The 25,859-nt window shown below is 37.8% G+C and overlaps 1 protein-coding gene across 3 annotated transcripts in view; it reads right to left on the bottom strand.

Moving 5' to 3' along the window:
• FILIP1 (filamin A interacting protein 1) overlaps nt 1-25,859 on the bottom strand; it is a 265,398-nt gene that overhangs the window by 75,813 nt on the left and 163,726 nt on the right. For all 3 annotated transcript variants that reach the window (XM_069067002.1, XM_069067004.1, XM_069067003.1), the window contains 2 exons: nt 22,989-23,162; nt 17,675-17,853 (listed from right to left, as the gene is read on the bottom strand). In XM_069067002.1, the coding sequence (XP_068923103.1) occupies nt 17,675-17,853; nt 22,989-23,162 (353 nt within the window). The remainder of the gene's footprint in view (nt 1-17,674; nt 17,854-22,988; nt 23,163-25,859) is intronic.

The following is a 25,859-nucleotide window of genomic DNA, read 5'->3' as shown; positions in this document are numbered from 1 at the left end:
GTTATTTTCAACAAGTAAGGACCGCTGATACTACTCAATAAAAACTCTTTTCTTCTTACTCTGGCCTTTATTGGATGATCTCTTACTAAATACCACCTGAATTTCTATCATCATCCTTTGCTAGGAAAGCAGCTGCCTCTTCTTAAGGAAATCCAGTTTCCTTCTTGTTAGGAAGAGCTTCATCTCTATTACTCAGCTCCATGTGTCCTGTATCCTTTTCTTTTCTCCTATCTGTGATATCCTTCCATCCTTAGGAAGTGAGGTCTTCCACTCATCTCCTACTAGTATCAGGAAAGCCTTGTTCCATTATAATAGGAGAAACTTCTGTTATATTTTAACTGTTATTGACCAATCACAGTGTCTAAGGTACCATAATAGTTATAACAACTTACTTTTGATATGCTTTACATAAATTTTATTTAATTTATCTTCTCAACAACCCCATAAGAGAGGTAATATAAATCTTACTTATTATCCTTATACTGCAGATAAGGAAACTGTGACTCAGAAAAGTCATGTGATTTTCCCAGAGTTGAACAATTAATTAAGTGGAAGAACAGGAACTCAACTCTAAATCCAGAGCACCTTTTATTCTATCACAGAAAAAGAAAAGAGAAACTTTAAGAAAAAGTTCACTTGGACGTGAAAGAAATAGGTTAAGACTAGGTGAATCTTGACATCTGAGTCAATTAAAAAACAAAAACAAAAACAAAAACAAGGACACACGCAGAAACTGAGCATGATTTTAAAACATTTTTTTTTTATCCAAAGCCTGAATTGTTCTGCCTTGAACATGAGGGACCCAACCTTTGATTATCCTTTTCTGTTCAAACTTTTCACCCCCATAGAGGCCTTTCCAAACACCAGCATTCTTGAACAAAGCACAGCCCTCAGTCAAGGAGGCCGATAAGAGCAGCCCCTAAACACACTAAGAACACCACATTCACAAGTTCCAGCCTCCCACTCTTGAGCCCAGAATTTGTAATGCAAATTCAAGTGCTCTCTTGTCCTCTTAAAAAAAAAAAGTCAGAAGAGAGAACTGATTCAGTTATTTACCGGGGAGGCCTCAGAGACTGCACACTTCCAGTCCTTTCACATCCTCACTTTTTGTTAGCGTACTGAATTGTGCGTGGGCAGCATTCACATGCTCCATAATCGGGTGACAAATGGCTGCCAGTCTTGAGCAGTACCCCCTGGTAGTGTTCTTCACAGCAGGACAATCTCACCTCTTATTTTTCAATCTTTGGCCAGCTCCAGAATACCAAAACAGCTGGTCCACTTGCTGAGAAAAATCAGTCAAACTTGTTTGGAATCGTGAAGACAAAAGAGTCAGAAGATTGACAGAATTTTATTTTATTTTATTTTAGTTTTTACTTGTCACCCACATATGCAACTAGAACATATGTAACAGTAACACTTTCCATTTGTGAAAAGCAGCAAAAGATTTTTCTGAGTTTGTATTAGCAGATGGAAGAATGCATTAATTGCAGATTACTATCCATTTAAAAACCCACTAACTACTGAAGAATGAAAAATCTGGCATTTTATAGTTTAAAACAGTTTCCTTTCCCATGTGTTTGTCTCCTTTGTTACACTTGTAGCTAATGTTTGCAGGGTGCAAAATTACTTGTAATATAAAAAATATTACTCTAGGTAGCCTAAATGCAAATTGTTTCCCAATTATTTTAAAGACATTTATTGCAAGTCTTTAAAAACATCTCATTCTAAATCAAACTCCAAGAGTTGGCAATCTTTTCCCTCTTCACTTTAATTTACTAGAGGTATCTTTTGCCTATTTGGGAATATTTAAATGTACTTTATAAGTCTATTTTAGATATAAAGGCATGCTCACATATGATAAAGGTTTTAAGCTACAAATATTAAGGGAAAGCTGAGACTTCATTCTTCCCCATACAATAGACTTTTTAAAACACACACACACACACACACACACACACACACACACACCCCTCAAACACCTTCATTTGACAAGTTTATTTGAACAACTATCTTTGCTCCTATTCATTTCTTTTTTAAAGCAGCTTATTTCATGCAGCTGTTTGGGGAAAATGTTCATTATTCCCTTGGCCTTTCTTAAAGTCAATCCAAACTGCAATTAAGTTTTTCTTTTTTTCAGGATATAAAATGTGCCATGTATATTCTCTTTTTTTTAAGCATTATTAAAATTTTGGCTACAGAACGCTATAGAAACACGGAAATACAACTTCAACAAAAGCATGATGTCATCTTTTCCCCCCAGAGGATACATACATTTAGTATATATTTGACTTCTCACAAAAGTTTATATCTCCCTCTTCATAGTATATTACTATGCTCTGTCCTACTGGGGAAAGCTTTCTATCAAAAGCATGTTCAAAAGCCATGCTTTACCATTCAAAATAGTTTTCATTCCATGAGCTTAGTGATTTGCTCTCATTTAGAAATTCAAGGTTTCTAAATGCTAAATAATTTTTCTCCATAGAAATAAAAGAATGTGAATGGTAGGATCTCCAGAGATGATCAGTTAGAAAAGGGCCCAAAAAAGGACCCAGATGAAAATACAGACAGAAAGCCCTAACTATGTAGAGAAAGAAAGCAAATCCCTAGAATCCTGAACAAAGGGACAGCATTTATATGAAAAGTCCACCAAGAAAGGGGCCCAGTGGGCAAGAAATTCATTCCTTTGTAAGTCAAGCCAATCCTAGGAGATAATTAAGACTAGCAGTCTTAGTCCTTTTAAGTGAACACATTTTAGAAAACATTGCCACTTTTAGAAGGAAAATCCTTGAAATTGAACATTGAGGCTCTTACAGGAAATCAACAACAAAACATATTCCTTCTGGGTTTTTATACTTCCAAGTCCAACAGTTTTGTCAGTACCCCCTTGAATTCAAGTTCCCAGTCTATTCCAGTAATCCTTCCTAGCCAAGTTCCTCTGTTGAAGGGCTGCAACTCCCTGCCAGGGGTAAACGTCACTCAATGACCAAGTAGAAGTCTGAAAACATAAGGTTTTGAGTTCTAAAATTCATTGTTATTAAATTTCTGTGTGGTCCCGGGCAAGTCACTGAACCTTCCTGTACCATCATTTTTCTTCTGCTCTGGCAGAGAAATGGGATGTTTCTTTCAATGCCAATACAAGAGAACCAAAGTTCTTGCAAACAGCAAACATGTCCCTGTACTAGGCACAAAGTAGGGGTTCAGTAACTAAATACTTGCTGAATAGAATTCCCATTGATTTTTCATAGTTACTTCTTCCTTTCCACTCCATGACTCTTTAGCAGTTGTGTGCAACTGTTTTTTAATAAATGCTTTGCAATTTTTGAGTGGCATTTGCCATGCATCATCAAGCCCTTATCCTGTGCAAAGCACTCTAGTAGGTCTTCTAGATACAAAGACAAAAAACAAAAGCAGCTCCAGCTTTCAAGGTGCTTGTATTCTCCAAAATGTCTCCAGAAAGAATGGTCAGTACTGATAATCCTAGTTTAAAGAAAAAGCATTTAAATATAAGTGAGTTAAGTATCTTACTTAAGTATTTTTTTCTCCTTACTGAGGAACTCCCCATAGATTTTACTAAGAAAATTAAGGCTACTCTCCATGAATTTCCTCTTTTCTCCCAATCTATATCTGAAAACCCTTTCATATCCTCTGCTTCCCCCCCCCCCATTCTTTTTTCCTTTCCACCAGTTTCTGATGAAGAGGAGATTCTCCTTGTCCAAGTCAATTCCTCTTCTTGTATTCCTGAGCCCATCTCCTCCCATCTTCTCTAGCACTTTGCCCCAATAACCATCTCTCCTCTATCTTTCAATTCTTCAGTTTCTCCCTATATGTTGTTGTTGAATTGTTTCAGCTGTATTCAACTTTTCGTGACCCCTTTTGGGGTTTTCTCAGCAAAGATACTGGAGTGGTTTGCCACTTCTTCAGCTCATTTTTCAGGTGAGGAAACTGAGGCAAACAAGGCTAGATGACTTGCCTGGGGTCACACAGCTAGTAAGTGTCTGAGGTTGCATGTGAACACAGGAAAATGGATCTTCCGGATTCTAAGCCCAGTGCTCCACTATCCACAGCACCACTAACTGCCCCTCTCCCTTTCTACAACCCAGAAGGATCCCCCAGGCCTCCTTATTCTTCTTAATTGCCTTTTCCATCACCTCAGGCTATCATTCTGTATCTCTTTTCTCTTTCACAGTCCAATTCCTAGAAAAGCTATGTATACGGTAATGACTAAACAATTTAAAGTGTATAAATATATCCATGTAATATGTAAAATATAACAAAAGTGTTGGATTCAGAAAAGCCTGAGACTTGGATAATTTGTTGCAGAACGAAATGAGCAGAACCAGCAGAATAATTTATACATTTAGCACAATCATGTAACAGAAAACAACTTGAAGGATTTAAGAATCAGTACAATGAAAAATAATGAGTCCAGATGACTGAGGATGAAGCATGCTTCCCACTTCTTGGCAGAAAGATGATGCATTGGAAATATAGAATGTGTATTCAGAACAGAACCCACTGTCTTTTCCCCCAAGCCTATGTTTCTTCCAAATTTCCATATTTCTGTTGAGGGTACCACCATCCCTCCACTTACCCATTAGTGGGGTGGAGTAGTACAATTACAGCAAATATACAGCATAGATGTTTTGGGGGGATGTGCTGAAAGAGCACCAGAGTACTGACTGGAACTCGTTTCTCCTAACTTCCCATCCAATGCTCTTTGAATGAGGCTGTAGAAATAAGGTCTCTCAGAGGTGTCATTTCCCCTTACCTAGCAGCCTGGCCCATGAAGAAGTCTGGTATCCCAGAACTTCTGCTTGTGCAAGATAGGCCACTACCCTTTTAAACCTAACCCAGGCTCTAGGTCTCAGGGAATTTTAAGAAGTAAGAAAGGCCAAAAGACAGATGTAGGGATACAAGTATCTTTAGGAAGGCATGGCCCTTCCAGTAGGGATGGAGGTACTTTAGTCTATCACTACTCCCCCCTCAAAGAGCCTCACTCTCTAAGGACAAATCATGAGTGGAAGAGGGAGAGACCCTTCCCACCCTCTCTAGTACCTGGGCTATCTCCTCTTCCAGGCAGTCAAATATACTGAGAAGCAGACTTAATGGCTCTGTCAGCACTGAGTAGAAGCAAATCATGAGGCCAGAACTTGAATTCTTTTCCTCATCCCTAGGCTAAGCCGGAGCTTGGGTACCACAATAAATCCTGATAGATATAACCTATGCAAACAAAAGCTCTTTGGGAGATCCTCAATAAATTTTAAGAGTGTAAAGGGGTCCTAAGGCCAAAACGTATGAAAATCACTGACCTGGGGCACCAAGAGATTTAGTTACTTGTCCAAAGTCACAAAGCCAATATGTGTCAAAAGCAGAACTTGAACCCAGGTCTTTCTGACTCCAAGGCCCACTAGGCATCCACTATGCCATAAGGCTTCTCCATCTTAATATAATGAAACATATTATAATCATATTTTATTCATATACTTGGTTTCATAATAGTTAAATGAATGTACTCTCTTCAGTGGCAGTTTGTTTTTCTTCTTCAAATTGAGAATATCATCTGTCTAGGATCTGTGACTTCCCTGAGATTGCATCCAATCTATAAGATAAATTTTAGAGAATTATTAGAGACTGAAAGAGGTTAAATGACTTGCCCAGGGTCACACAGCTAGTAAGTATCAGAAGGAGGTTTTAAATTCAGTTCTTCATGACTTTAAGGCTTACATTGTCTTCTATAGCAAAGGTATCAAACACACCACCTACCAGATCACAGCTGAAAGCAGACTAAAATGTAATTGGGAAATATTTAACAAAATAAATTTAAATGCAATAGGACATACATAATGTTAATATGTGGTTTCCTATGTCACTAAGTGGCCAGCAGGAATCCTTGTATAGGATTTAGTGATCCCTGTTTCTATTTGAGTCTGACATCACTGCTCTACAGCATACACTCTCTCCTCCTGTATTCCCCAAACAAACATACCATGTGCTAATAAATGAAAAAAATTAAGTCATTATATCAAATGAATTGAATAATTCCTGAAAAGCTAAAGACAGATTCTGCTTTTGGTCACTGCCAGGACTATACATTCATATTAGTCCTGCCATTTCTGAGTCTTTATTCTCAGAACATCCACATTTCCAATTCTTCACATTCTGTGTCTCATTGTTTTGACAGAATAACATGGAAATCAGCCAGTGGCAGAAAGAAATCAGAAATAAAGGAGAATTAAATGGTGTCATATTATTCTAAGCAAGGGATTCATCTGATAGGGTCAAAAGTCTTCAACTGACCAGTTTTAACTAAATGTATCAGAATTCTTTGTCGCAGGGACACCAATACCAGCCTTTGGGTTGCACACCTTTGGGAGTCAATGGTGTGCAGCATCATGGGACCTAACTTCAAATCCTGGTTCTGACACTTACTATGGAACCTTGGGCAAACCTTTCAAAACTTTCTGGTTCTCAATTTCCTCATCTGTAAAATGACAGGGTTGAATCAGATGACCTCTTCCGGCTCTAGCTCTATGTTTCCATATGCTTTCTATTTCAGTCTCCACTTTATTTTCTGTTGTTGTTGTCTAGTCATTTTTCAGTTATGTTCAATTCTTCATGGCCCCTTTTGGGGTTTTCTTGGCAAAGATTCTAGAGTGGTTTGCCATTTCCTTCTCCAGCTCATTTTACAGATAAGGAAACCGAGGCAAACAAATTTAAATGACTTGCCCAGGGTCACACAGAAAGCAAGTATCTAAAGGCTAGATCTGAACTCAGGTCTTTCTGACTCCAGGCACTACCTAGTTTCCTTTTAACCTTACACAATAAGGAAACCTTAAAGAATATCACAAGTAAAGAGATAAATTATCCAGGTAGTTCAGAGTGGATTATTTTCTTGCATACATTAAATACATCTTAAATAGTAGTAGTCTTGGGGTAAGGACAATTAGCTCTGCCTATAGTGTGCTGGGCTTCAATATTTGCTAATTTTGCAAATACTTGTGGCCTGAGTCCAAGTGAAAAGCTTTCCCCTTGGGAAGATCTAGACTGCTATAAAGTACAAATGGTACCAGTTTATCTTGAATCTTACCTCTTCCTTCCTTTGTGCCTGCCCAGAGACCAAAGAAACAAAGGAGCATGCTTCCTGAGAAAAGTTCTGGCCCTGCTTTCTGAAGGAAAGGGACTTTTAGGAAGAAGGGGGAGAGGGCTTCATAACAAAAGGAGAACACAAAGAATTAGGAACCTTGCAAGCTCAGGGCCCACTCCTACTTAGAAAGGGCTCCTCTCCTTATTCTTTTCAGATTGGCTTTGCAGGTGATGTGGGTCATAGAATTACATCACCAGAGGAGCAGCCAGGAATTGCTGGATGCCAGGATGATTGCAACAGAGAGGAATGTATTATCACAGAACACTGAGAAACTAGCCAAATAACATTCCTTGCTGGGGGTGCTGGGATAAGGGAGGAAAATGGGAGATAATTTTGCATGAATAGGGAAAGAAAGATTCTGGGTCTGTATCCTGCCAGCTCCTATAAGAAGATCTAATTATGACCACATACTTCACAAAAAGGGTTTAACCCAGACTGAACTGATTTCCCAGGGCACAGTTTTAAAAGGGCAGCATAAAGCCCTCCCTTGACCTTTGATGAAAAAATGCTAAATGCTACACTAGCTCTGGCAGCTTAGGCTGACCTCCCATGGTGAGCTGAGATGTGCTCATTCCCTGAAATTACAGGGAAATAAATGCTTAAATACTCAAGTTAAATTTTGGGTTTATTCGTTTTATTCATAGGGTAGGACTAGTTACAAATTATTGGGCCCTGAACACCTGTAATGCCATTGAACTGGGATCAAGATTAAATGATTAACCCATTATAAAGGTAATTAATCATGATCATGATGATGAAAAAGTAGTAGTATGGAAGCTCTCCAAGAAAGTCCTGTTGAATGTTAACCCATACTTCAAAGCTCCACTCCAATACCACCTCCTCCAAGAAGCCCTCCCTGATCATTGAGTAGCTTTCTGTCTCAGATTACACATAACCCTTTCCTGTTCCTCTCTAGATATAGAGGCAGTATAGTGTAGCAAACAGAAGATAGCACTCAGGGTTAGGAGAACTTGGATGAAAATCTTACACATACTGCTGTGTGACTTCTGATAAGTTGCTTAACCTCTCTGGGCTTCATTTCTGGGGCTTAGTTTTCTCATCTATAAAATGAGAGGGTTAGAACTCAATGAACTCCAAAGTCCCTTCCAGCTCAAATCCATGATCCTACAGTAGGCACTTAAATGTTTACTACATTTTATTTGTAAAACCTTCCATCAGTGCTTTGTCATGTAGTGGAGGTGGTGACCCTGGATCCTCAAAGGCAAAGATAAATGGATACAAGCTCTGGCAGGTTGCATCAACCTGGAGAGGATTTAAGTGTGTGACTAATGATGTACTTAGACCTAAGATCAAGGATTAAGATCAGGGAGGCTTGTGATCAGCAGGTTGGTCATCAGTTGGTGGTATTTTTTGTTGTTGCCTCATGCTCACGAAGATAATGTTTATCTGTCTACTATAGCATGGAGAGTATGTGATCTTTACCAACAGAAGGAATGCCCGGGTGGAGGAAATAGTGAAATTTTAAAAGTATTGACATATGTTAAGAATACTGAATTAGGAGTTCAGGGATTTGGAATCTAACCCATTTCTGTCACTTCATTTACTTAGTGATGTGACCTGAAGTGAATGAATATTGAAAAGAAATTATCTATTTAGCTTACTATGTACAAGGCACTAAGAACTAGGGATTGTCATTATTGTTTGTCCTTCATTCTCAAAGAGAACCAATGACATCAGGAGGGTGAAGTCTTGACTTCCAAGTGAATTGGATTTAAGGGACACAGGGTTATGCAAGGTCATCAGCCCAACTCTCTCTTCCAGAGGCATCTGAGTCAAGTGGCAAGGCATAAGGCAAGACAACTGGGGATGGCCCAGGATGCAGTGGGAGACCTTGGCCATTTAAAGCTAGGGTCTCTCTCAGGTCTTCAAGAACGAGGGATACAATTACAAATAAAGAAGACACTGCCTTATCTCCAAGAACTGACATTTTTATAGAGGAAAACCACATATGAGGAGTATAAGGAGGAAAAGAAGGGCCAGTAAGGTATATCCAGATTGAAAACATCTGTGAAGTAGCATGGTGTTCTGGTTCTGAATAACATAAGGTGAAATCTTCCTTATCAGAGCTCAGTCCCAACCACTGAGCCTCAGCTACAAAATGAGGACAATCTTACATGTTCTACCTTTGTCAAAGGATTATTTGGAATACCAATTGAGATCATATTTTAAAAGCCTTAAAAAATTAAATATGCCATAGAAAGGAATGGTATTATGATATTAATGAGGGTCATTTTGGGGGTGCAATGTTTAGAATGTATAAAGCAACAGCCAGATACTAAACAAAAATATTGGATTAGAATCTAGAAGAATTCAATTCTGGTTCTAGTTCTTCCACTTTTTAGCTCTGTGATGCAGAGTAAATCACTTAACTTCTCTGAACCTTGGTTTCCTCAGATATCAAATGGTGGTATTACTTGCCTCGCATAATAATAGCTAATGTTAATATAGCACTTTGGAGTCTGTAAAGTCACATTCTCTCAACAACCCTGTGAGTTAGGTAGTAGACTGTTATTATAGAAAAAGAAGAAAAAAGAAGAAGATATATAGAAGGAGGTGGAGGAGGAGAAAGAGGAGAAGGAGAAGAAAAAGGAGGAGGAAGTTGAAGTTGAGAAGTTAAATTACTTGTCTGTATTCATGCTTCTAGAATGTGTCTGAGATGGGATTCAAGTCTAGATTGCCTTACCAATATTCTGTTTCTTAAAGCATGCTGACTCTGAATATGCTTTCTGAGGATCTCAGAGAAATTTTATGTGCAATATCTCCTTCTCATAAGACAGTTAAAATAGGGTAGGAGTTCTGCTCATGTTTGGCCATTTTTTTTTAGGTTGTGTTTTCCCTTTGCATTTTCTTTTCCATTTCTAGGCACCAGAAAAAAAAACAGAAAGTGTTGAGCTTAATTGCCTGGGGAAATTAACATAAAATTAATTTCCTAAGGTTGCATGATGAGGAGGTCCTTTGAAAAGAGAATGCTCATGCTTTACAAATATTAGAAAGTGCAGGAAGTAGATATGAGAAATGTGTCAGAGGAGATGCTAAGACAGAGCTTGATCTTGGTGACCTTGCTATCCAGCAGGAATTTTTCTAGCTTCCCCATCCCCCAATAAAATGTAAAACTGTTGAGAGTACAAATATTTCTTTTCTTTCTTCCTTCCTTCCTTTCTTTCTTCCTCCTTCACTTTCCTTCTCCTTCCTTCCTTCCTTTCTTCCTTTTAGAATTTGTGTCCCCATCACCTAGCAGAGTACAGGCCCTTAATAGGTACCTAATAAATGCCTGTTGACTGACTGCCAACTAGAATAACACTGAATGGGGAAGCTAGATGATACAGCAATAGAACACTGGACTTGGAGTCAGCAAGATCTGAGTTCAAATATGATCTCAGGCACTTAGTAACTGTGTGATTCTGGCCTCAGTTTACTCAACAGTAAAATGAGCTAGAGAAGGAAATGGCAAACCACTCCAGTTTCTTTGCCAAGAAAACCCCAAAGGGGGCCATTTAGAGTCAGACAAGACTGAAAAATAACTGAACAACAACAAAGAATATCACTGAAGAGCCCATGCAAGAATTTAAGTGTATTTCATCCAGAGTGGGAGGCAAATGCAGTAGACTGAGACAAAGATGAAATTTCACACTCAAATGCTTGAGATCCCCTACCAATACCAGTCTTTGGCAATGCATAGGAAATAGCAGGCTCATAAGACTTGGTTAGGGGAGTTAAGATTTCAGAGCTCATTCGGGCAGCTATCTGTGAATATTAAAGTTGACATTAGTAATTTGGCTGTAGTAGTGTAAGTGTTGAGATTTCTGATTGCCTAAGAGTGGTCCTGAAGTTTTGGTCTTCTAGTTCTGTCCTTTGTTCATTTTAATACTGCATGAGTAAAAACTACTCAATCTTTATACGAATAAGCAATCCTTTTAGGTCATACAAAATTGGAAAAGGAATTGTAGCTAGGTCCCAATTAGCGCAAATAATGAACTCCCCCAAAGTGGTCTCATTATTTGAATTTTCTCTGTATATTTCCATTGGGCTAGAAACGATGACCATATTTTGCATAATTATAACTTCAAATAGTGCAAATTTGAATACAAGACCATTCCTAAAAAGTCAATATTTATGCTAATTGGGACCTAGCTACAGAATCACGAGATGAAACACAAGAGATTTATGAATTATTATAGTTGTTCATAACCCTAGGCAGAAACCTAGACTGAAGTACAAAAAAGGAAAGTCTAGAAATCATACAATCCAGGTACTCACCACTGCATATGTGCAAAAGGATTTAGGACTCAGAGTGGCTAGCTCCTGCTTACATCTGGAGAAAAGCTGCCTATATCCTTCCCTCCACCATACTCCATTAGCTAAGAAGATACATGGAAATCCACACAACAGAAGAAAAAGCAGGGGAAAGAAAAAAGTAGGTAGTGATATCTTGCTCATATATCAGAGTAGCTTATAGATAATAGGGGTAGAAGAATCCATTTGTTTTACTTTTACCTTGAATTATACTAATATTAAAATGTGCTAAGCCCTATGCTGCCTGCCAAAATTCTTTGGAATTACAGGAGGAAGAAAAATTTGGGAGGAAACTATTCCAAAGGAACGAGGGCTCAGCCAAGGTGATTGAAATTATCTTAATTAATATTAATACTAATATTCATTTTGAGAATTCTCTTGAGATGTAGTGCAGAATAGTTGCTAGAGAATCAACCTTAGAGTCAGTAAGATGTATTTATGTCCCATCTCTGATACAAATTAATTGTGTGACCCTCAGTAAGTCATTTAATCCTTTGGTGCCCTTAGAAAACACTCTACTTATATAAATTGCAGAATAATTGCTAATCTACATTCACAGGAGATGTTTCCTCACCTGGTGTTTCTAATACAATGAAATAATAGATGCAGACCAAATAAAAATTGCTTAGACATGAACTTGGAAAACAGCATGGAGGAAGGGAACAGGGAAGCCACTTTCATCCAGTTACAGTAAAAGTGAAAGAGACTACTAGCTATTGGAATGAACTGCTCAGGCTTTGAGCACCCATTAAGTGAACACTGGGGATGTTATACCCTATTGGAATGTTAAACATCAACAGATGTGCGGGTCCTAGAAAGAAGAGCTCAAGCAGATGCCACCTGGTGGCTTACTTAGACACTGCATCCCTCCCAATCTCCTTACTTGGATTTTAAACAATATGACAGCTGACCCTGGGTATTTAGACAGAATCAAGCCAAGCGTCACAATAGGGAAATGAAATATTCCTCTCTTCAACTTCCATCCACTGTCCCCAGTTCTAATTTCAAATCCCTCTTCGATATGATAGTCTCAAAAACTTGAAAATGGCTAGCATGCTTCCTCTAATTCTTCTCTTCTCCAGCTTACCCACTCCTAGTTCCTTCTGTGTGTTCTCATCTGGAATCCCTTCATCATCTTGAGTCTATTTTTTCGAAGTTGTGATTTTTTTCCTTCCTTTTCTGTAAACATAAGTCAATTTTCTATCCTTATCACTAAATTTCATCTTATTAAATTTTTTTCTAGCATTTCAAGATATTTTTGCATCTAATTCAGGCCATAAATGTGCTGGCTAGTCTTTGTGGCTGCATATTTTAAAAAATTATAAATAAGCCACCTATACTTTCATCCAAGTCAATGATAAAAAATTTTAAGCAGCATAGAGCTAATATGGGGGTACTTAGAGGCCTTCCTCTTTTTAGATTGACATGAATCCATTAATCATTCTTCTTTGGGTTTATACTTTGAGTTGTGCTAGTCACTCAACCAGTTCTGAACCTAATTAACATTATCATCATCTAGTTTACATTTCTCCATAATGCCCACAGATATCTGATAAGAAACTTTGCTAGTTCCAATGCTGAAATCCAGATGTGCTATATGCTGTGTACATACATACCATTCTCTGGATTTTCTAGTCTGATAACCATTTCACAAAAGGAAATGAGATTTGTCTGTCAGGACTGACCTATCTTTTTTTTAAGGCTTTGGTTGATTTTTATGCCTAATGTCCATTTTCCAACCATGAGGGAGAAAAACTGTTAAAACTGGAAAAGATGTAATTTTAACTCATAGCTCTTCTACCAACTAGCCGTGTGACATTAGTATAGTCATTCATCCCTTCTAAGCTTCAGTTCCCTCAACTGTAAGATGAGAGTACTATATGTGGACTACCTGACTCATAGGATTTAGAGCTGGAAGAAACCCTAAAGAAAATGTAGTTTCATGGCCTATTCCTGATGAACTCATCCTGGCTCTCACTAATCACTTCTTGCCTTTCTAAAGGCTCAAAAACCATTCCCTTAAATGTCCATCACTTGGAGAATGTTTGAGCGAGTTATGGTATATGATTGTGATGGAATTCTATTGTGCTATAAGGAATGATGAAGGGAAAGGTTCAGAAAAATCTGGGAAGACTTATGAACTGATACAAAGTGAGCAGAACCAGAAGAACATTGTACATAGCAACAGCAATATTGTAAGAATAACCAACTGTTGAAAGACTTAATTACTGTGATCAGTACAATGATCCATGATGATGCCAAAGGACCCATGCTAAAAAATGCTATCTACTTCCAGAGAGAGAGCTAATGAATTCTGATTGCAGATTGAAGCATATTTTTTCCACTTTATTTTTCTTGTTTTTTCCCCCCTTGCAACATGGCTAATGTTGAAATATGTTTTAGCTGATTTCATATGTATACTGAGTATTATATTTCTTGCCTTCTCAAAGGGTGGGAGAGAGGATAGAAGGAGGGACAGAATTTGGAACTGAAAATAAATTTTTTCTTAAATCCCCTTAATAATGCAATTTAAAACTGGGTCAGGAATTGAAGTCAAGCTCATTTGCTTATAATTTGAAGACTCTATCCTCTTCTCTTTTTTGGATGTCAAAACAATATTTGCCCTTCTCTAATCCTCTGGCCTTGCCCCAGATTTTTTTTTTAATCACAATCAGTGGTGTGGCCATCATGTCTGTTAATTCTTTCACTGCCTTCATGTGTCACTTATTCAAGACTATTGATTTGAATTCATTGGAAAAAGCAGAGATGGACTCTTACTATCTTCTTTATTTATCTAGTAAGCTTATGTGATATAGAAGAAAGCAGACTAGAACGGGAGCCAGGAAACCCCTTAGCAGGCCACTCACTTCAACTCTTCCAGCTTTCCCTACCTTTAAAATGGAATAATGACACTTTCATTATATAATTTATAGGAGTGTTAGAAGGAAAGTCTTTTTAAAACCTTAAAGCCCTATAGAAGCATAAATAATACTACTAATATTATTTGGGCAATTTTAAATATAATAAGAAAAGGTCATTTCAGTTATGTCTCTCCATATATATGTATATATACACATATGTCTCTCCATATATGTGCATATGTATATATACACATGCATGTGTATACACACATACACGTATATATACACATGCATGTGTATACACACATACACATATATATATATACACATATACACACATATATGTTAGGATTAGACTAAACCTGTGATTTCATTGAAATAGAGACCTCCAGATTTAAAAAGAAAAGCTTTCTACCAATGAATATAATCCCCTCTCCATAATTCGTAGTCTTAGAGATTTGCTTGAGCACTAAGAAGTGAAGATCAGGATCACACAAGCAAGTACATGTCAGAGGTGAGATTTAAACTCCAATATTCCTTGCTCCAAGGTCAGCTCTTTATTCTCTATCCAGGGGTCTGCAGACTACAGCAGGAGGATCAAATCTTGCCTGATATCTGTTTTAATAAATGGATATATAAGAATGGTTTTTACATTTTAAAATACAGTGTAACTTTATTTTAAAATGTAAAAACTATTCCTTTTTTGCTTTTTTTTTTTTGGAGGGCAATTGGGGGTAAGTGACTTGCCCAAGGTCACACAGCTATTTTTTGTGTTAAGTGCCTGAGGCCAGATCCAAACCCAGGTCCTCCTGACTCCACGGCCAGTGCTCTATTCACTGTGCCACCTAGCCACCCCTTGTAAAAACTATTCTTACCTCCCAGGTCACAAAACCAGTCTAGGTTGTAGTTTGATGACCCCCACATGTCATGTTTTCCTCTGTTTTTCTCATTCATTAAATTTAAATTTGTAAAGTTTCACAATTTTTATTTCAAAATGTCATAATCAATGGCTAACTCTCATTTGCTCTTTTCCAAATAAGGGCTATCCCTTTGGATAGCTGTGCCACACATCCTTTAGGCTCTCATTTGAAATAATTCTGTTACATCCATAGGTAGAAGCTCAGAAGTTGGGAAAGATTTGAAAACTGAACACTATCCATGTTGGCTGGTTAGCAAATATTGTCAGATTAAACCTAAACTATTTGTCCATATTTACAGTTTTTTTTTGTTTGTCCTTTGTTCTTGAAGAGGACTGTGACATCAGGAAAGTGATGCCATGACTTGCAAGTGAATGGGATGTAAGTGAGGGAGGATTGTGCAAAATCACCAGTCTCACTTTCTCCTCCAGAACTATCTGGGCCCAGTGACAAATTATACAAACACTGGGGCACAAAGGTAATCCTTCAGAGACACAATAAAAGGAAAGCCCAAGAAAACCGCAAACTCCTTTAGTAACAGCAGTGAAATGCGCTCATTCAAGGTATTATGTCTTTGTCGTCTTAGCCTCCTTCTTTCCCCCTTCCTTCCACCCCACTTTCATTAGTCCTATATTACTTGATCTGTATCATTGGTCAAAATAATGGCAAGAAGAGCTGACAATTTTATAGCAATTAGGTTTTATAAGGTTCTTTATATATAGTCTCATCTGGTACTTACAAACATTATTTTCATTGTCTTCATTTTACACATGAGGAAATGAGCCTCAGAGGGGGTAAAATGAGTTGTCAGAGGTCACATAGCTAATGAATGCCACAGGTGGATACAAACCAGGGCTTCTGACTCTAAATTCAATGTGCATTATAATATATTCCAACAACAGCAAAAGAGAAGGGAGAGGAGAATAAGAAGGAGTAAGAAGAGGAGAAAGTTGTTCGCATTCAACTAACACTGTCGCTTGCTTTCTTTTGACAGTTATTTTTCTTTTAAGGACACTCATGGAAACATCAGGTTTCTTTTCTGTCACTCAAAGAACTCACAAAATTAAGATAGCTATAACTAATCCCCAGCAGCTTTCTGATCCCAAAGCCTCAAACACACAAGTAGATTCAGCTTACTGACTCAAAGCATCTGAGTTTCATAAGCAGCTAGTTTGACAAAGGGGATGGAAAAAGTAGAAAAAGCAAATCCTGAAGGGAGTAAGGAAGCAAAAAGCAGAGGTTCTTAACCTGAAGTTTGTTGGTAGATTTTAGGGCATCTATGAACTTCGAATGGAAAAAAGTTAGGCATTTACACTTACTTTCACTAACCCCTAAATGAACTTTACCTTCAATAATGAATGTAGGCAACAAGTCACGATAGTGTTAGCAATACCTGTGTCTTTGTCATTAATAGAAATCCCAGATGTTTTTCATAACAGATTACAGCTTTTACAAATAGCTCAAAATTCCATTCATGCTCAAAAACATTGTAGTTATAAGATGTTCTGCTGGATATATTACATCATACATTTGTTTTTATATGTTGAGAACTATATTTCAATAGAAATGGTTTCCTTTGTAATCATATGTATTTTACTTAATTTTTTTAAATGTTATTCTGAGAAGTGTTTTATAGGCTTCATTGGATTGTCAAAGAGGTCACTATCACATGCACAAAAAAATGTTAGAACCATTAGCATATAAAAATGAGAACTTTTTCACATTATAGGCAACTGATTCAAATGAGGTAAAGGTAGAAATCTTTACTACCCCTTTGAGAATAATGCCTACTGATGAGGATAAAAGTCAAGAACTGCTGACTTCTATGAGTTTCACAAATTATGGAAGATAAAGTAGATAGTTTTGATTTAATATCATGATTAAAAACTTTCTACTCAACTAAACAGTAAGTTTCCATATTGCCTTGATTGGCTTTAGGAAGCAATAGAATCCTTCTAAAATTTTCAAATAATCAATTCCCAGGCAAAATTAAGATACTGACTTCTTTACTCATTATATTTCTGTGCATAGAAGAAAAAAAAGGATGCCATTTCAAATAGTATGTAATAAATTCAAAGGCCTTAAAGACAGAATTCAAATTGACAACCTCCAAAGGTCCTTTCTACCCTTATGATTTTATATCACTATCTTTGTGGATAGTTCACATTGGCATGGCATTTTCTACCTGTGTGTATACGCATAATCATCAATGAAATAGGTTTCTGGTTTTTCCAGCAGAGGCAGTAGCTTACACTTATGTCCTGTAATTGCAAATGCCATTGGAAAGTAAGTTGTCCAGGGTGTCAGTATGTAGAAAGGACTATAGATTAAAATGAAATAAAAGACTAAGATGCAGTTCAAAAACGATTGGGTTCCAAGTTCGCTGGAGCCCTAGGAATAGATTCGGTTGTCATACAGGATGAGGGAAGGGGGGTTACCTTTCACGTTCCTGCTCCAGGAGGTTGGTGAAGTCATCACTTTTGTTCATGTAATCCGTGTGCTTGTGCTTCTCGTTTTCTAGCTCATAAACGGTGCGCCTGTGGCACTTTTCTGCCAATAGGAGCTGTTCTAACATGCGCCGATAGGTTTCTCTTTGTTTTTCTTCAAGTCTGTCCAGCTGAGTAGGCAAAAGAGTATAAGATCTTAATACTTCATTGCATTTGGCATGCCATTTTAAATACTTTGTATTCCTTAAGTAACTAAGTCAAGCAAAAGTAAGCTTGGAAATTTTTACTTATCCTCTCCTATATCATCATTTATTGGCTTTCCATTGGATGCACAGGTTTAGAGCAAGACCAGACCACAATAGTAGTCTAGTCCAAACTCCTCATCTTACCAATGAATAAACTGAGAAGTGTATTGATTAGGATTTGCCCAAGTTCACAAAGTGGCAGAGCCAAGACTCAAACCTTATTATCTGTCTTCATACCTGAATCTTCCTTGTGCCATACAATGGAAAGCCCAGGGAGAACCATACAAAAATTCTTTCATTAGGAGGAATTATAATTTTTGTATTGATGGCATGTTTCTTAAATGTTGAGAGAGGGGTAGTTAGGTGGCACAATGAATAGAGCACCACACCTGGAGTCAGGAGGACCTGAGTTCAAATCCATCCTCAGACACTTGACACATTTATTAGCTGTGTGACTTTGGGCAAGTCACTTAACCCCAGTTACCTTGCCTTCCCCCTTAAAAAAACAAAACAAAAACAAAAAAAATGTTGGGAGGACAACCTCTTACACAGATTTACTGATTCAGTACAAAGTCCTATACCCAGTAATATTAAGGAAAATATCCTTCTTGATCTCTGAAAGATTAAGAACTCACTTTGCACATGTGCCACACTTTCTCTCAAAGGAGTAGTCTACATCATCAAAATCCTTTCTTACCTACTACTAGATGCATTTAAGACCAAGAGTTTCAAAGGAACTACAGTCCTTTAAAATAAGATCAATCCACTTTCCAGAAGGTGTTTATCAGAGTATGGACTTCAAAACTTGCCTCAAAAATCTAACAACATACCCACCCCATATCCTTCTTAAACTTAATGTCAACCCTACAGACATTTGCTATAGAAGATGTATTTAACACTAACTTTTTGCTGAGAGGCAATGTGGCATAGTGAATAGAGAACTGACTTTGGAGCCAGGAAGACCTGAATTGAAGTCTCACCTCTGACATATACTGGCTGTGTAACCCTAAGCACGTAACCTAACTTCCCGGTGCTGTAGGCAACTCTCTTAAGACTTCAAGTTGTAAGGGGGTGGCTAGGTGGCACAGTGAATAAAGCATCAGCCCTGGAGTCGGGAGGACCAGAGTTCAAATCCAGCCTCAGACACTTAACACAAAACTAGCCATGTGATCTTGGGCAAGTCACTTAACCGCAATTGCCCTATCTTCCCACCTCCAAAAAGCAAAATAAAAAGACTTCAAGTCGTAGAGGAGATACTGAGCTGTATTGATTGGGGTCATCTCTTCATTCAGGAATTTCCTATTACAATAAAACTATGGGTCCAGTAGCTATCCCATTTATATATTCCCCTTTAGTCTCCTGAAGCCTAGAGAAAGAAAGCTATCAGCCCAAGTGCTGTTATGGAGGCAATTAGTGTAATGAAAAGAGTGCTGAACTTGTAGTGAGAAAGTTGGGGTCACCAGATTTGACCTTGAAATCCTGTATCTACCACCTTTGTGACTTTGGGCAAGTCACCTTTTGGGCCTCAGTTCCTTTCTCTGTAAAATAAAACATTGGACTTGATTCTTGAAGTCCTTTTCTTCTTCTCCTCTTTTTTTTTTTTTTTTTTTGCTTTTTGGAGGGGGGAAGGCAGGGCAATTGGGGTTAAGTGACTTGCCCAAAGTCACATGGCTAGTAAGTATGTCAAGTGTTTGAGGCCTGATTTGAACTCAGATCCTTCTGACTCCAGGGCTGGTGCTCTATTCACTGTGCCACCTAGCCGCCCCATCCTTTTCACTTCTAATCTATGATTGTAAGATCCTTTTATGCTGGCTTACTTGGGCTGATTTCAGTTACAAAGAAGGAGGAAGGATACAAGTATTAATAAGAAGCTAATATGTACCAGTTACTGTGCTAAGGGCTCTACTAATACAATGTCTCAGGACAACCTTGGGAAGTAGGTGTTCTTATTATGCCCACTGTAAAGTTGAGGAAACAGAGGCAGACAGAGGTGAAGTGCCTTGCTAAGGGACACACAGCTAGTAAGAGTCTGAGGCTGGATTTGAACTCAGGTCTTCCTGCCTCCAGGCCTAGTGCTCCATCCACTATGCCAATTAGTAATGTGAAAGAAGCAAGGCATCTTCCATAATACTCTAACCAGGAAAGGACAATCTCTCTGGATTTTTAATATATTTTGTTGATTGATTGCAAAAAATTTTGCTCCTACTTCCTCTGATATTTCCTGTCCAGAGTTCCCCTGTCACCTTCCAGAGGCAGTTGACATTGTATGACCATAGGTATACTGCTCGAGACAATGATTAGAAATAAGCAAACACTGACAGCTAAAACCTCACACACTCTATCTTTTGTCTTTGGCAGCTGAGTAATTTTTAGAATGATAAAAAGACCATCAAACCAAGAGTTCTCCATAGCCCCACCCCCCAAAATTAAAACAAAACAAAACAAACCACACTTTCCACATATCAGAAACTTATTCCATTATATTGTCTCCTGATCCCTCTCTAAAATGTATACTGTCTTTTGACTTTTTTTCTTTTTTTTTGGATATCAGGATGATTCTAAAAGCCAAGGATCCAACAATATACCTGTGAGTATTTTGGTTCCCCAGTGACCAGGGGAAAACATTCAGGCCCAGTTTTCTGATCTAAAATTTTAACTGTCTTGCAGAGAAATCATTGTTAGGATGGCTGCTAATATTTACCAAAATTTTTAAAACCCAAGAATTAATATTTAGTAAGGTTTTATAAGATAAATAAATTTTGAGGATTTGCAAAGCTGCCTAGAAAAAGAAGAAAAGGTTGAAGTATGATAACTCACATCTATGAAATACTTCTGTTTTTATAGCACATTTTTAAAAGCATAATCTACTTTGATCATTATAATATCCCTCTAAGGTAGAAAATACAGAGGTTTTATCATCCCCATTTTATAGATAGGGAAATTGAGATTCAAAGAGTCCAAGTTACTTACCCATTGATTATGTGTGTGCTGTTACAACTGACTATAATCTGCTATTTCTACATAAGGGATTTAGCTCACATATGAAAGAATTTCCCATAGCTTAGGACTGTTAGAAAGAGCTCTAAAGGAGACTATGGAATATCATTTTCAGAGTTCCTTTTAAAAACAGAAGAGATTCTAGGGGCAGCTAGGTGGCACAGTGAATAGAACACTGGCCCAGGAGTCAAGAGGACCTGAGTTCAAATCCAGCCGCAGACACAACACTAGATGTGTAACTTGGGCAAATCACTTAACCCCAATTGCCCTGCCTTCCTCCCCCCAAAAAAAGATGAAAAAAAGGAGAGATTCTCTCTTTTCTGGAATTAATTCAAGACAATGGCTCGTCTGAAGGGCAGGACTAGGCCCTTTTAAGTTTCTATGACTTTTTATACTAAAATATTATTCACATTTACTTCCTATGTCTAATTTCATAAGATTCATTATAAGAAGAATTTTTGAAGTATAATTTAAAAAAAAACCTTTTTCATGATGGCTACAATTTAGGTTAGCCCATGGAATCCTTGAAAATTATAAATCTATCCAGATGTGTTTCAGTGTTTGAATTAAATCATCACAATTCTTTATAAAAAAGACAAGTAGAATTGAGCACTTATTTCTCAACTGTAGAAATTAAAAATTATGAGATTATTGGCCTGTAATCATGTTATGAAAGCCCTCTGGAGCAATCCTTTCACTCTCTCTGTGCTGTCAAACTGACGGCCTAGAAAACAGCCTAAAATTAAGGGGGTAAGCTATAGCTTATCTTTTTATTTCTTATATCTCTTATAAGAGGCAGCATGGAATAGAACACTGTCCTTATGTCAGAAAGATGTGGGTTCCAGTTTGCACTTGAAACTTATGGGTTATGTGCCCTTATATGCCCTTAGCATATTATCTCCCACGATATTCCTAAAGCTACAATATAATCTGCAAAGAAGATGCCTATCTGAGTTAATACAGGGAGTTCCCTTAGCAGCAGCTCCATACTTTGATTAAATCAGAGGTTTGGGCAAAAATAAGTCTATATATCTCTCAATTCCCCTCACTAAATTAACATCTGAGATATCTCTTTGACTTGGTTGCTTAAAGCTTCACTCTATAATTCAGCTCTAAAGTTCATCATAAGAGTTCACCACCAAGAAACAATAATATATATATATATATATTATATTATATAACAATAATAATGTTGTCTACTATAATGCTATTGGAAATAATGGATTAAAGCCCTAAAATATCTCTTTTCAATTTAAAGGTTTTGTTTTACTGATGCATATTTCCATCTCATTTTAACACCTCACAATCAGTCTGCAGAAACACTACAGAAGACTACCCCTTAGAAGCTTTACAACCACCTACCAGAATGACAAAGCTCATGAAAATATTTGCCTGCCAATTCAATTACAGCTAGGTAAGTGCAACACTAAGACTGACCAGCACTTAGCACTCTATTTTTATTCCCATCATCACTTGCTTAGAGGAGTAACAGACTATGTGAAACTAAGTGTTCTAGCCCAGATATAATAATCCCATGGAAGGGGGGAAAGAAGGGAAGAAGATTACTATTTTGAAATACTTCCTTGAATCCTTGTAATACAATTGGGTTTTATCTTCCAAAAATTGTGTTACCTTCATCTTACATTATTAATTTTTTTAACATGACCTGTGATTTCATCAGTATAAGCAGCTTCTGGTTAGGAACTCACTCTACCAATTCAAATCAGCACATGTTCTGGCTCTCATTGTCTTGGAGTTATCTGAGCAACTTGCCTGGGGTCACACAACCAATATGTGACTTGAATTCAGATTCTTCTGGACTCTGGGGTCAGCTCTATCCACTATGTTTTCCCTTATTTCTTTATTAAGGAATTAAATTAAGAATATTTGACTTCCTCTTTTAAAAACTAAAGTCTATGAAAAGTAGCTTACAAATTACCCAGTCTCAAGACCCCATCCCAGATGACTCTGCACGTCATCATCATTATTGCCACCACCATCATCATCACCATCATCACCATCACCACCATCAGCATCATCATCACCACCATCAGCATCATTACCTCTGAAATTGGTTTCTCATACACATCTTCTCCTATGGACTTTTCCTGGGCCAGAATGGCATCTCTGTGCAGAACCCGAAGGACATTCTCTGGTGCTGCAGATCCATAGTGAGCCTCTAAAACTTCAGGCTTGGTTTTTTCTGTCTTCAGCATGTGGATCACATCTTCCCTGGCCTGTGGTATTACAAGGAAGCACAGTTAGCTAGGTGGCAATTTGAAGACTTGCTAAATAGACACTGCTTATCACATCAGCCCTCTTTGCATCTGGGTGTTTGATTGGAAAATCCACTGAGCATTGCTTTCTCTCTTATTTTACCATGAATTCTGATAGTTGTTTGCCAAAAGAAGATTAACAAGTACATATTCCACATTAGGTTGCTAGGGAGCGCCTCAGCATAAGCGGATCTGTGCTAATATTAAACTGCACAGAAATTGCTTTTGTCTGGGGGATGATAAATCAAGGAGGGGGTGGGGCTCATCCTGCAACAACTATCCAGTTTTAGTGCATTTTGAGGTCAATGGATAGACTATAGTTTTCTATTTATAATCTCAACACATTATTTGAAAGTTGATAATGAAAATCCTTTACTCATCCATTCCCTAGCTCTTTGCTTTAATTTCATTTGAAATTAGCACAAATTGCTACAACTTCCTGTGAGATTAGCAATTTCCTATTCCCCTCAAATGATTCATTTTCCAATGAAACACATGAGTGAAAAAATACATAGTACATGACATGAGGCTCTTTTGAGTTTCACACCAGTAGTGAAATGTAAGACTTGGATGGGCAGCTAGGTGGCACAGTGGATAGAGTGCCAGGCCTAGAATAAGGAAAACTTGAGTTCAAATCCACCCTCAGACACTTACTAGCTGTGTGACCCTGGGCAAGTCACTTAGCCTTTTTGCCTCACTTTCCCCATCTATAAAATGAGCTTCAGAAGGAAATGGCAAATCACTCCAGTATCTTTGCCAAGAAAACCTCCAAAAAGGCATCATGAAGAGTTGAACACAACTGAAAATGACCAAAAAAAACCTCCAAAAAACAAAAACCAATAACTGTACCCTCCTATGTGTATTTTCCCCTCATTAAAATATGAGTTCCTTAAGGACAAGGATTGTTTTAATTTGGGGGGGAGGGGAGGGTCAGAGAGAAGCAACTAGGTGGTTCAGTGGATAGAGTGCCAGGTCTAGAGTCAGGAAGACTTGTTTTCAAACTGGCCTCAGATACTTACTAATTCTGTCACCCTGGGCAAGTAATTTCACACTGTTTGCCTCAGTTTCCTAATCTGTAAAATGGGCTAGAGAAGGAAATGGCAAAACACTCCAATATTTTTGCCAAGAAAACCCCAAATGGGTTTATGAAGAGTTAGTCACAACTGAAATGATCGAACTGAACAAAGCTTGGATGCTTGGCATGGATACTTTTTTAATCTGTTAGACAAATAAGCAAGTCTAGGGGCAGAAGTAGTTTTTTGTTTTTTTGGTTTTTGGTTTTTGTTTTTGCTTTTGCTTTTTGGAGGGCAATTGGGGTTAAGTAACTTGCCCAAGGTCACACAGCTAGTTTGTGTGTGTGTGTGCGTGTGTGCATGTGTGTGTGTATGTGTTGTGTCTGAGGTCGGATCCGAACTCAGGTCCTCTTGACTCTGGGGCTGGAACTCTACTCACTGTGCCACCTAGCCGCCCCTGTGGTTTTTTTGTTTTTGTTTTTTTGGTGTTGTTGTATTTTGGGTTTTTTTTTTTGGTGGTGTTTTTTCCAAAAAAGAGGCTCCCCCTACTCCCAGAGCACTACTCCCATCTCCCAAAGGTTATTGGGTAAGAATAGGTATAGTGGCTGCAAACAACAAAAAACTAAGAAATAACTAGACTAGAAATAACTAAGACATTAGTGGCCACAGTTCAACATACTGCACTTTTATTATTAGCTGAGAAATTTCTAGAGTGAATAGAGTTACCACACCAAGACTCCTCCAGGGACACTAGCTACATTTCACACATTATAAGAAATTTCCCTCAAAATTTTGTCTCCAGTTCCTTCCTTCAAATATGTTAATTTTCCAACATTGAGATATAAGTCAAAGACCACGAAGTACTCCTGCACTTTCCCCACTTTGATTTCTCCAGTGACCTTAGGAAACCATTCTTCATATAAACTCAACTACCTTGAAAGGGAATGGTGAGGTCTACTGGCCGTCTTGTTAGAAACTTTGTTGGAATCTTACTGGATATCTTGTAAAAAAAAAACAAAACACAAGATTTATAGCTTTTATGCAATGGTGACTAAGGCTAACATGACAAGAAGTAGAAATATTCCTTTTAAGCATTTTGTTATGGGTTCTAACATGTAGCTATCTTGTTGTGTGAACATACCCACTCTGGGCCCACTGTCAATTGAGAATATATTATAAGCTGCTTTCCCTATCAGGATTGCAGGTTTAAACCATTCATACTCATTCTCCCTATGTATAGCTAATGGCATAAATTTCATAGAATTATTGAATTTTGGAACTGGAAGGATCAATCATAGGATCATAGCTAAAGAACTGGGAAGGGATTTCAGAGACCATTTGATCCAACCTCCTCACTTTACAAATAAGGAAACTGGAAACTCAGGAGATTAGGTGACATGTCCAGTATCACAAAGGTGATGTGTGTGTGTGTTTTGAAATCAGGTCTCTAGAGCTAGGGTAAGAAACATTAAGGGATCATCTAGTTCAACACCTTCATTTCACACATAAGAAAATATGAGCCTGGGAAGTGAAATGACTTGCCCAAACTCACATAGCTAGTAAAAGACACAGAGGGGATTCAAACAGAGATGTTTCTGACCCTAAGTTATATTCTCTTACCATTCTTCCATGCTTGGCTACCGTA

The sequence above is a fragment of the Petaurus breviceps genome, unplaced genomic scaffold, assembly GCF_028583685.1.
Source record: "Petaurus breviceps papuanus isolate PSGF00001 unplaced genomic scaffold, PetGlider_PUasm1.0 90734, whole genome shotgun sequence".
Taxonomy (NCBI): domain Eukaryota; kingdom Metazoa; phylum Chordata; class Mammalia; order Diprotodontia; family Petauridae; genus Petaurus; species Petaurus breviceps.
This window is presented reverse-complemented; position numbering and strand designations above follow the sequence as displayed.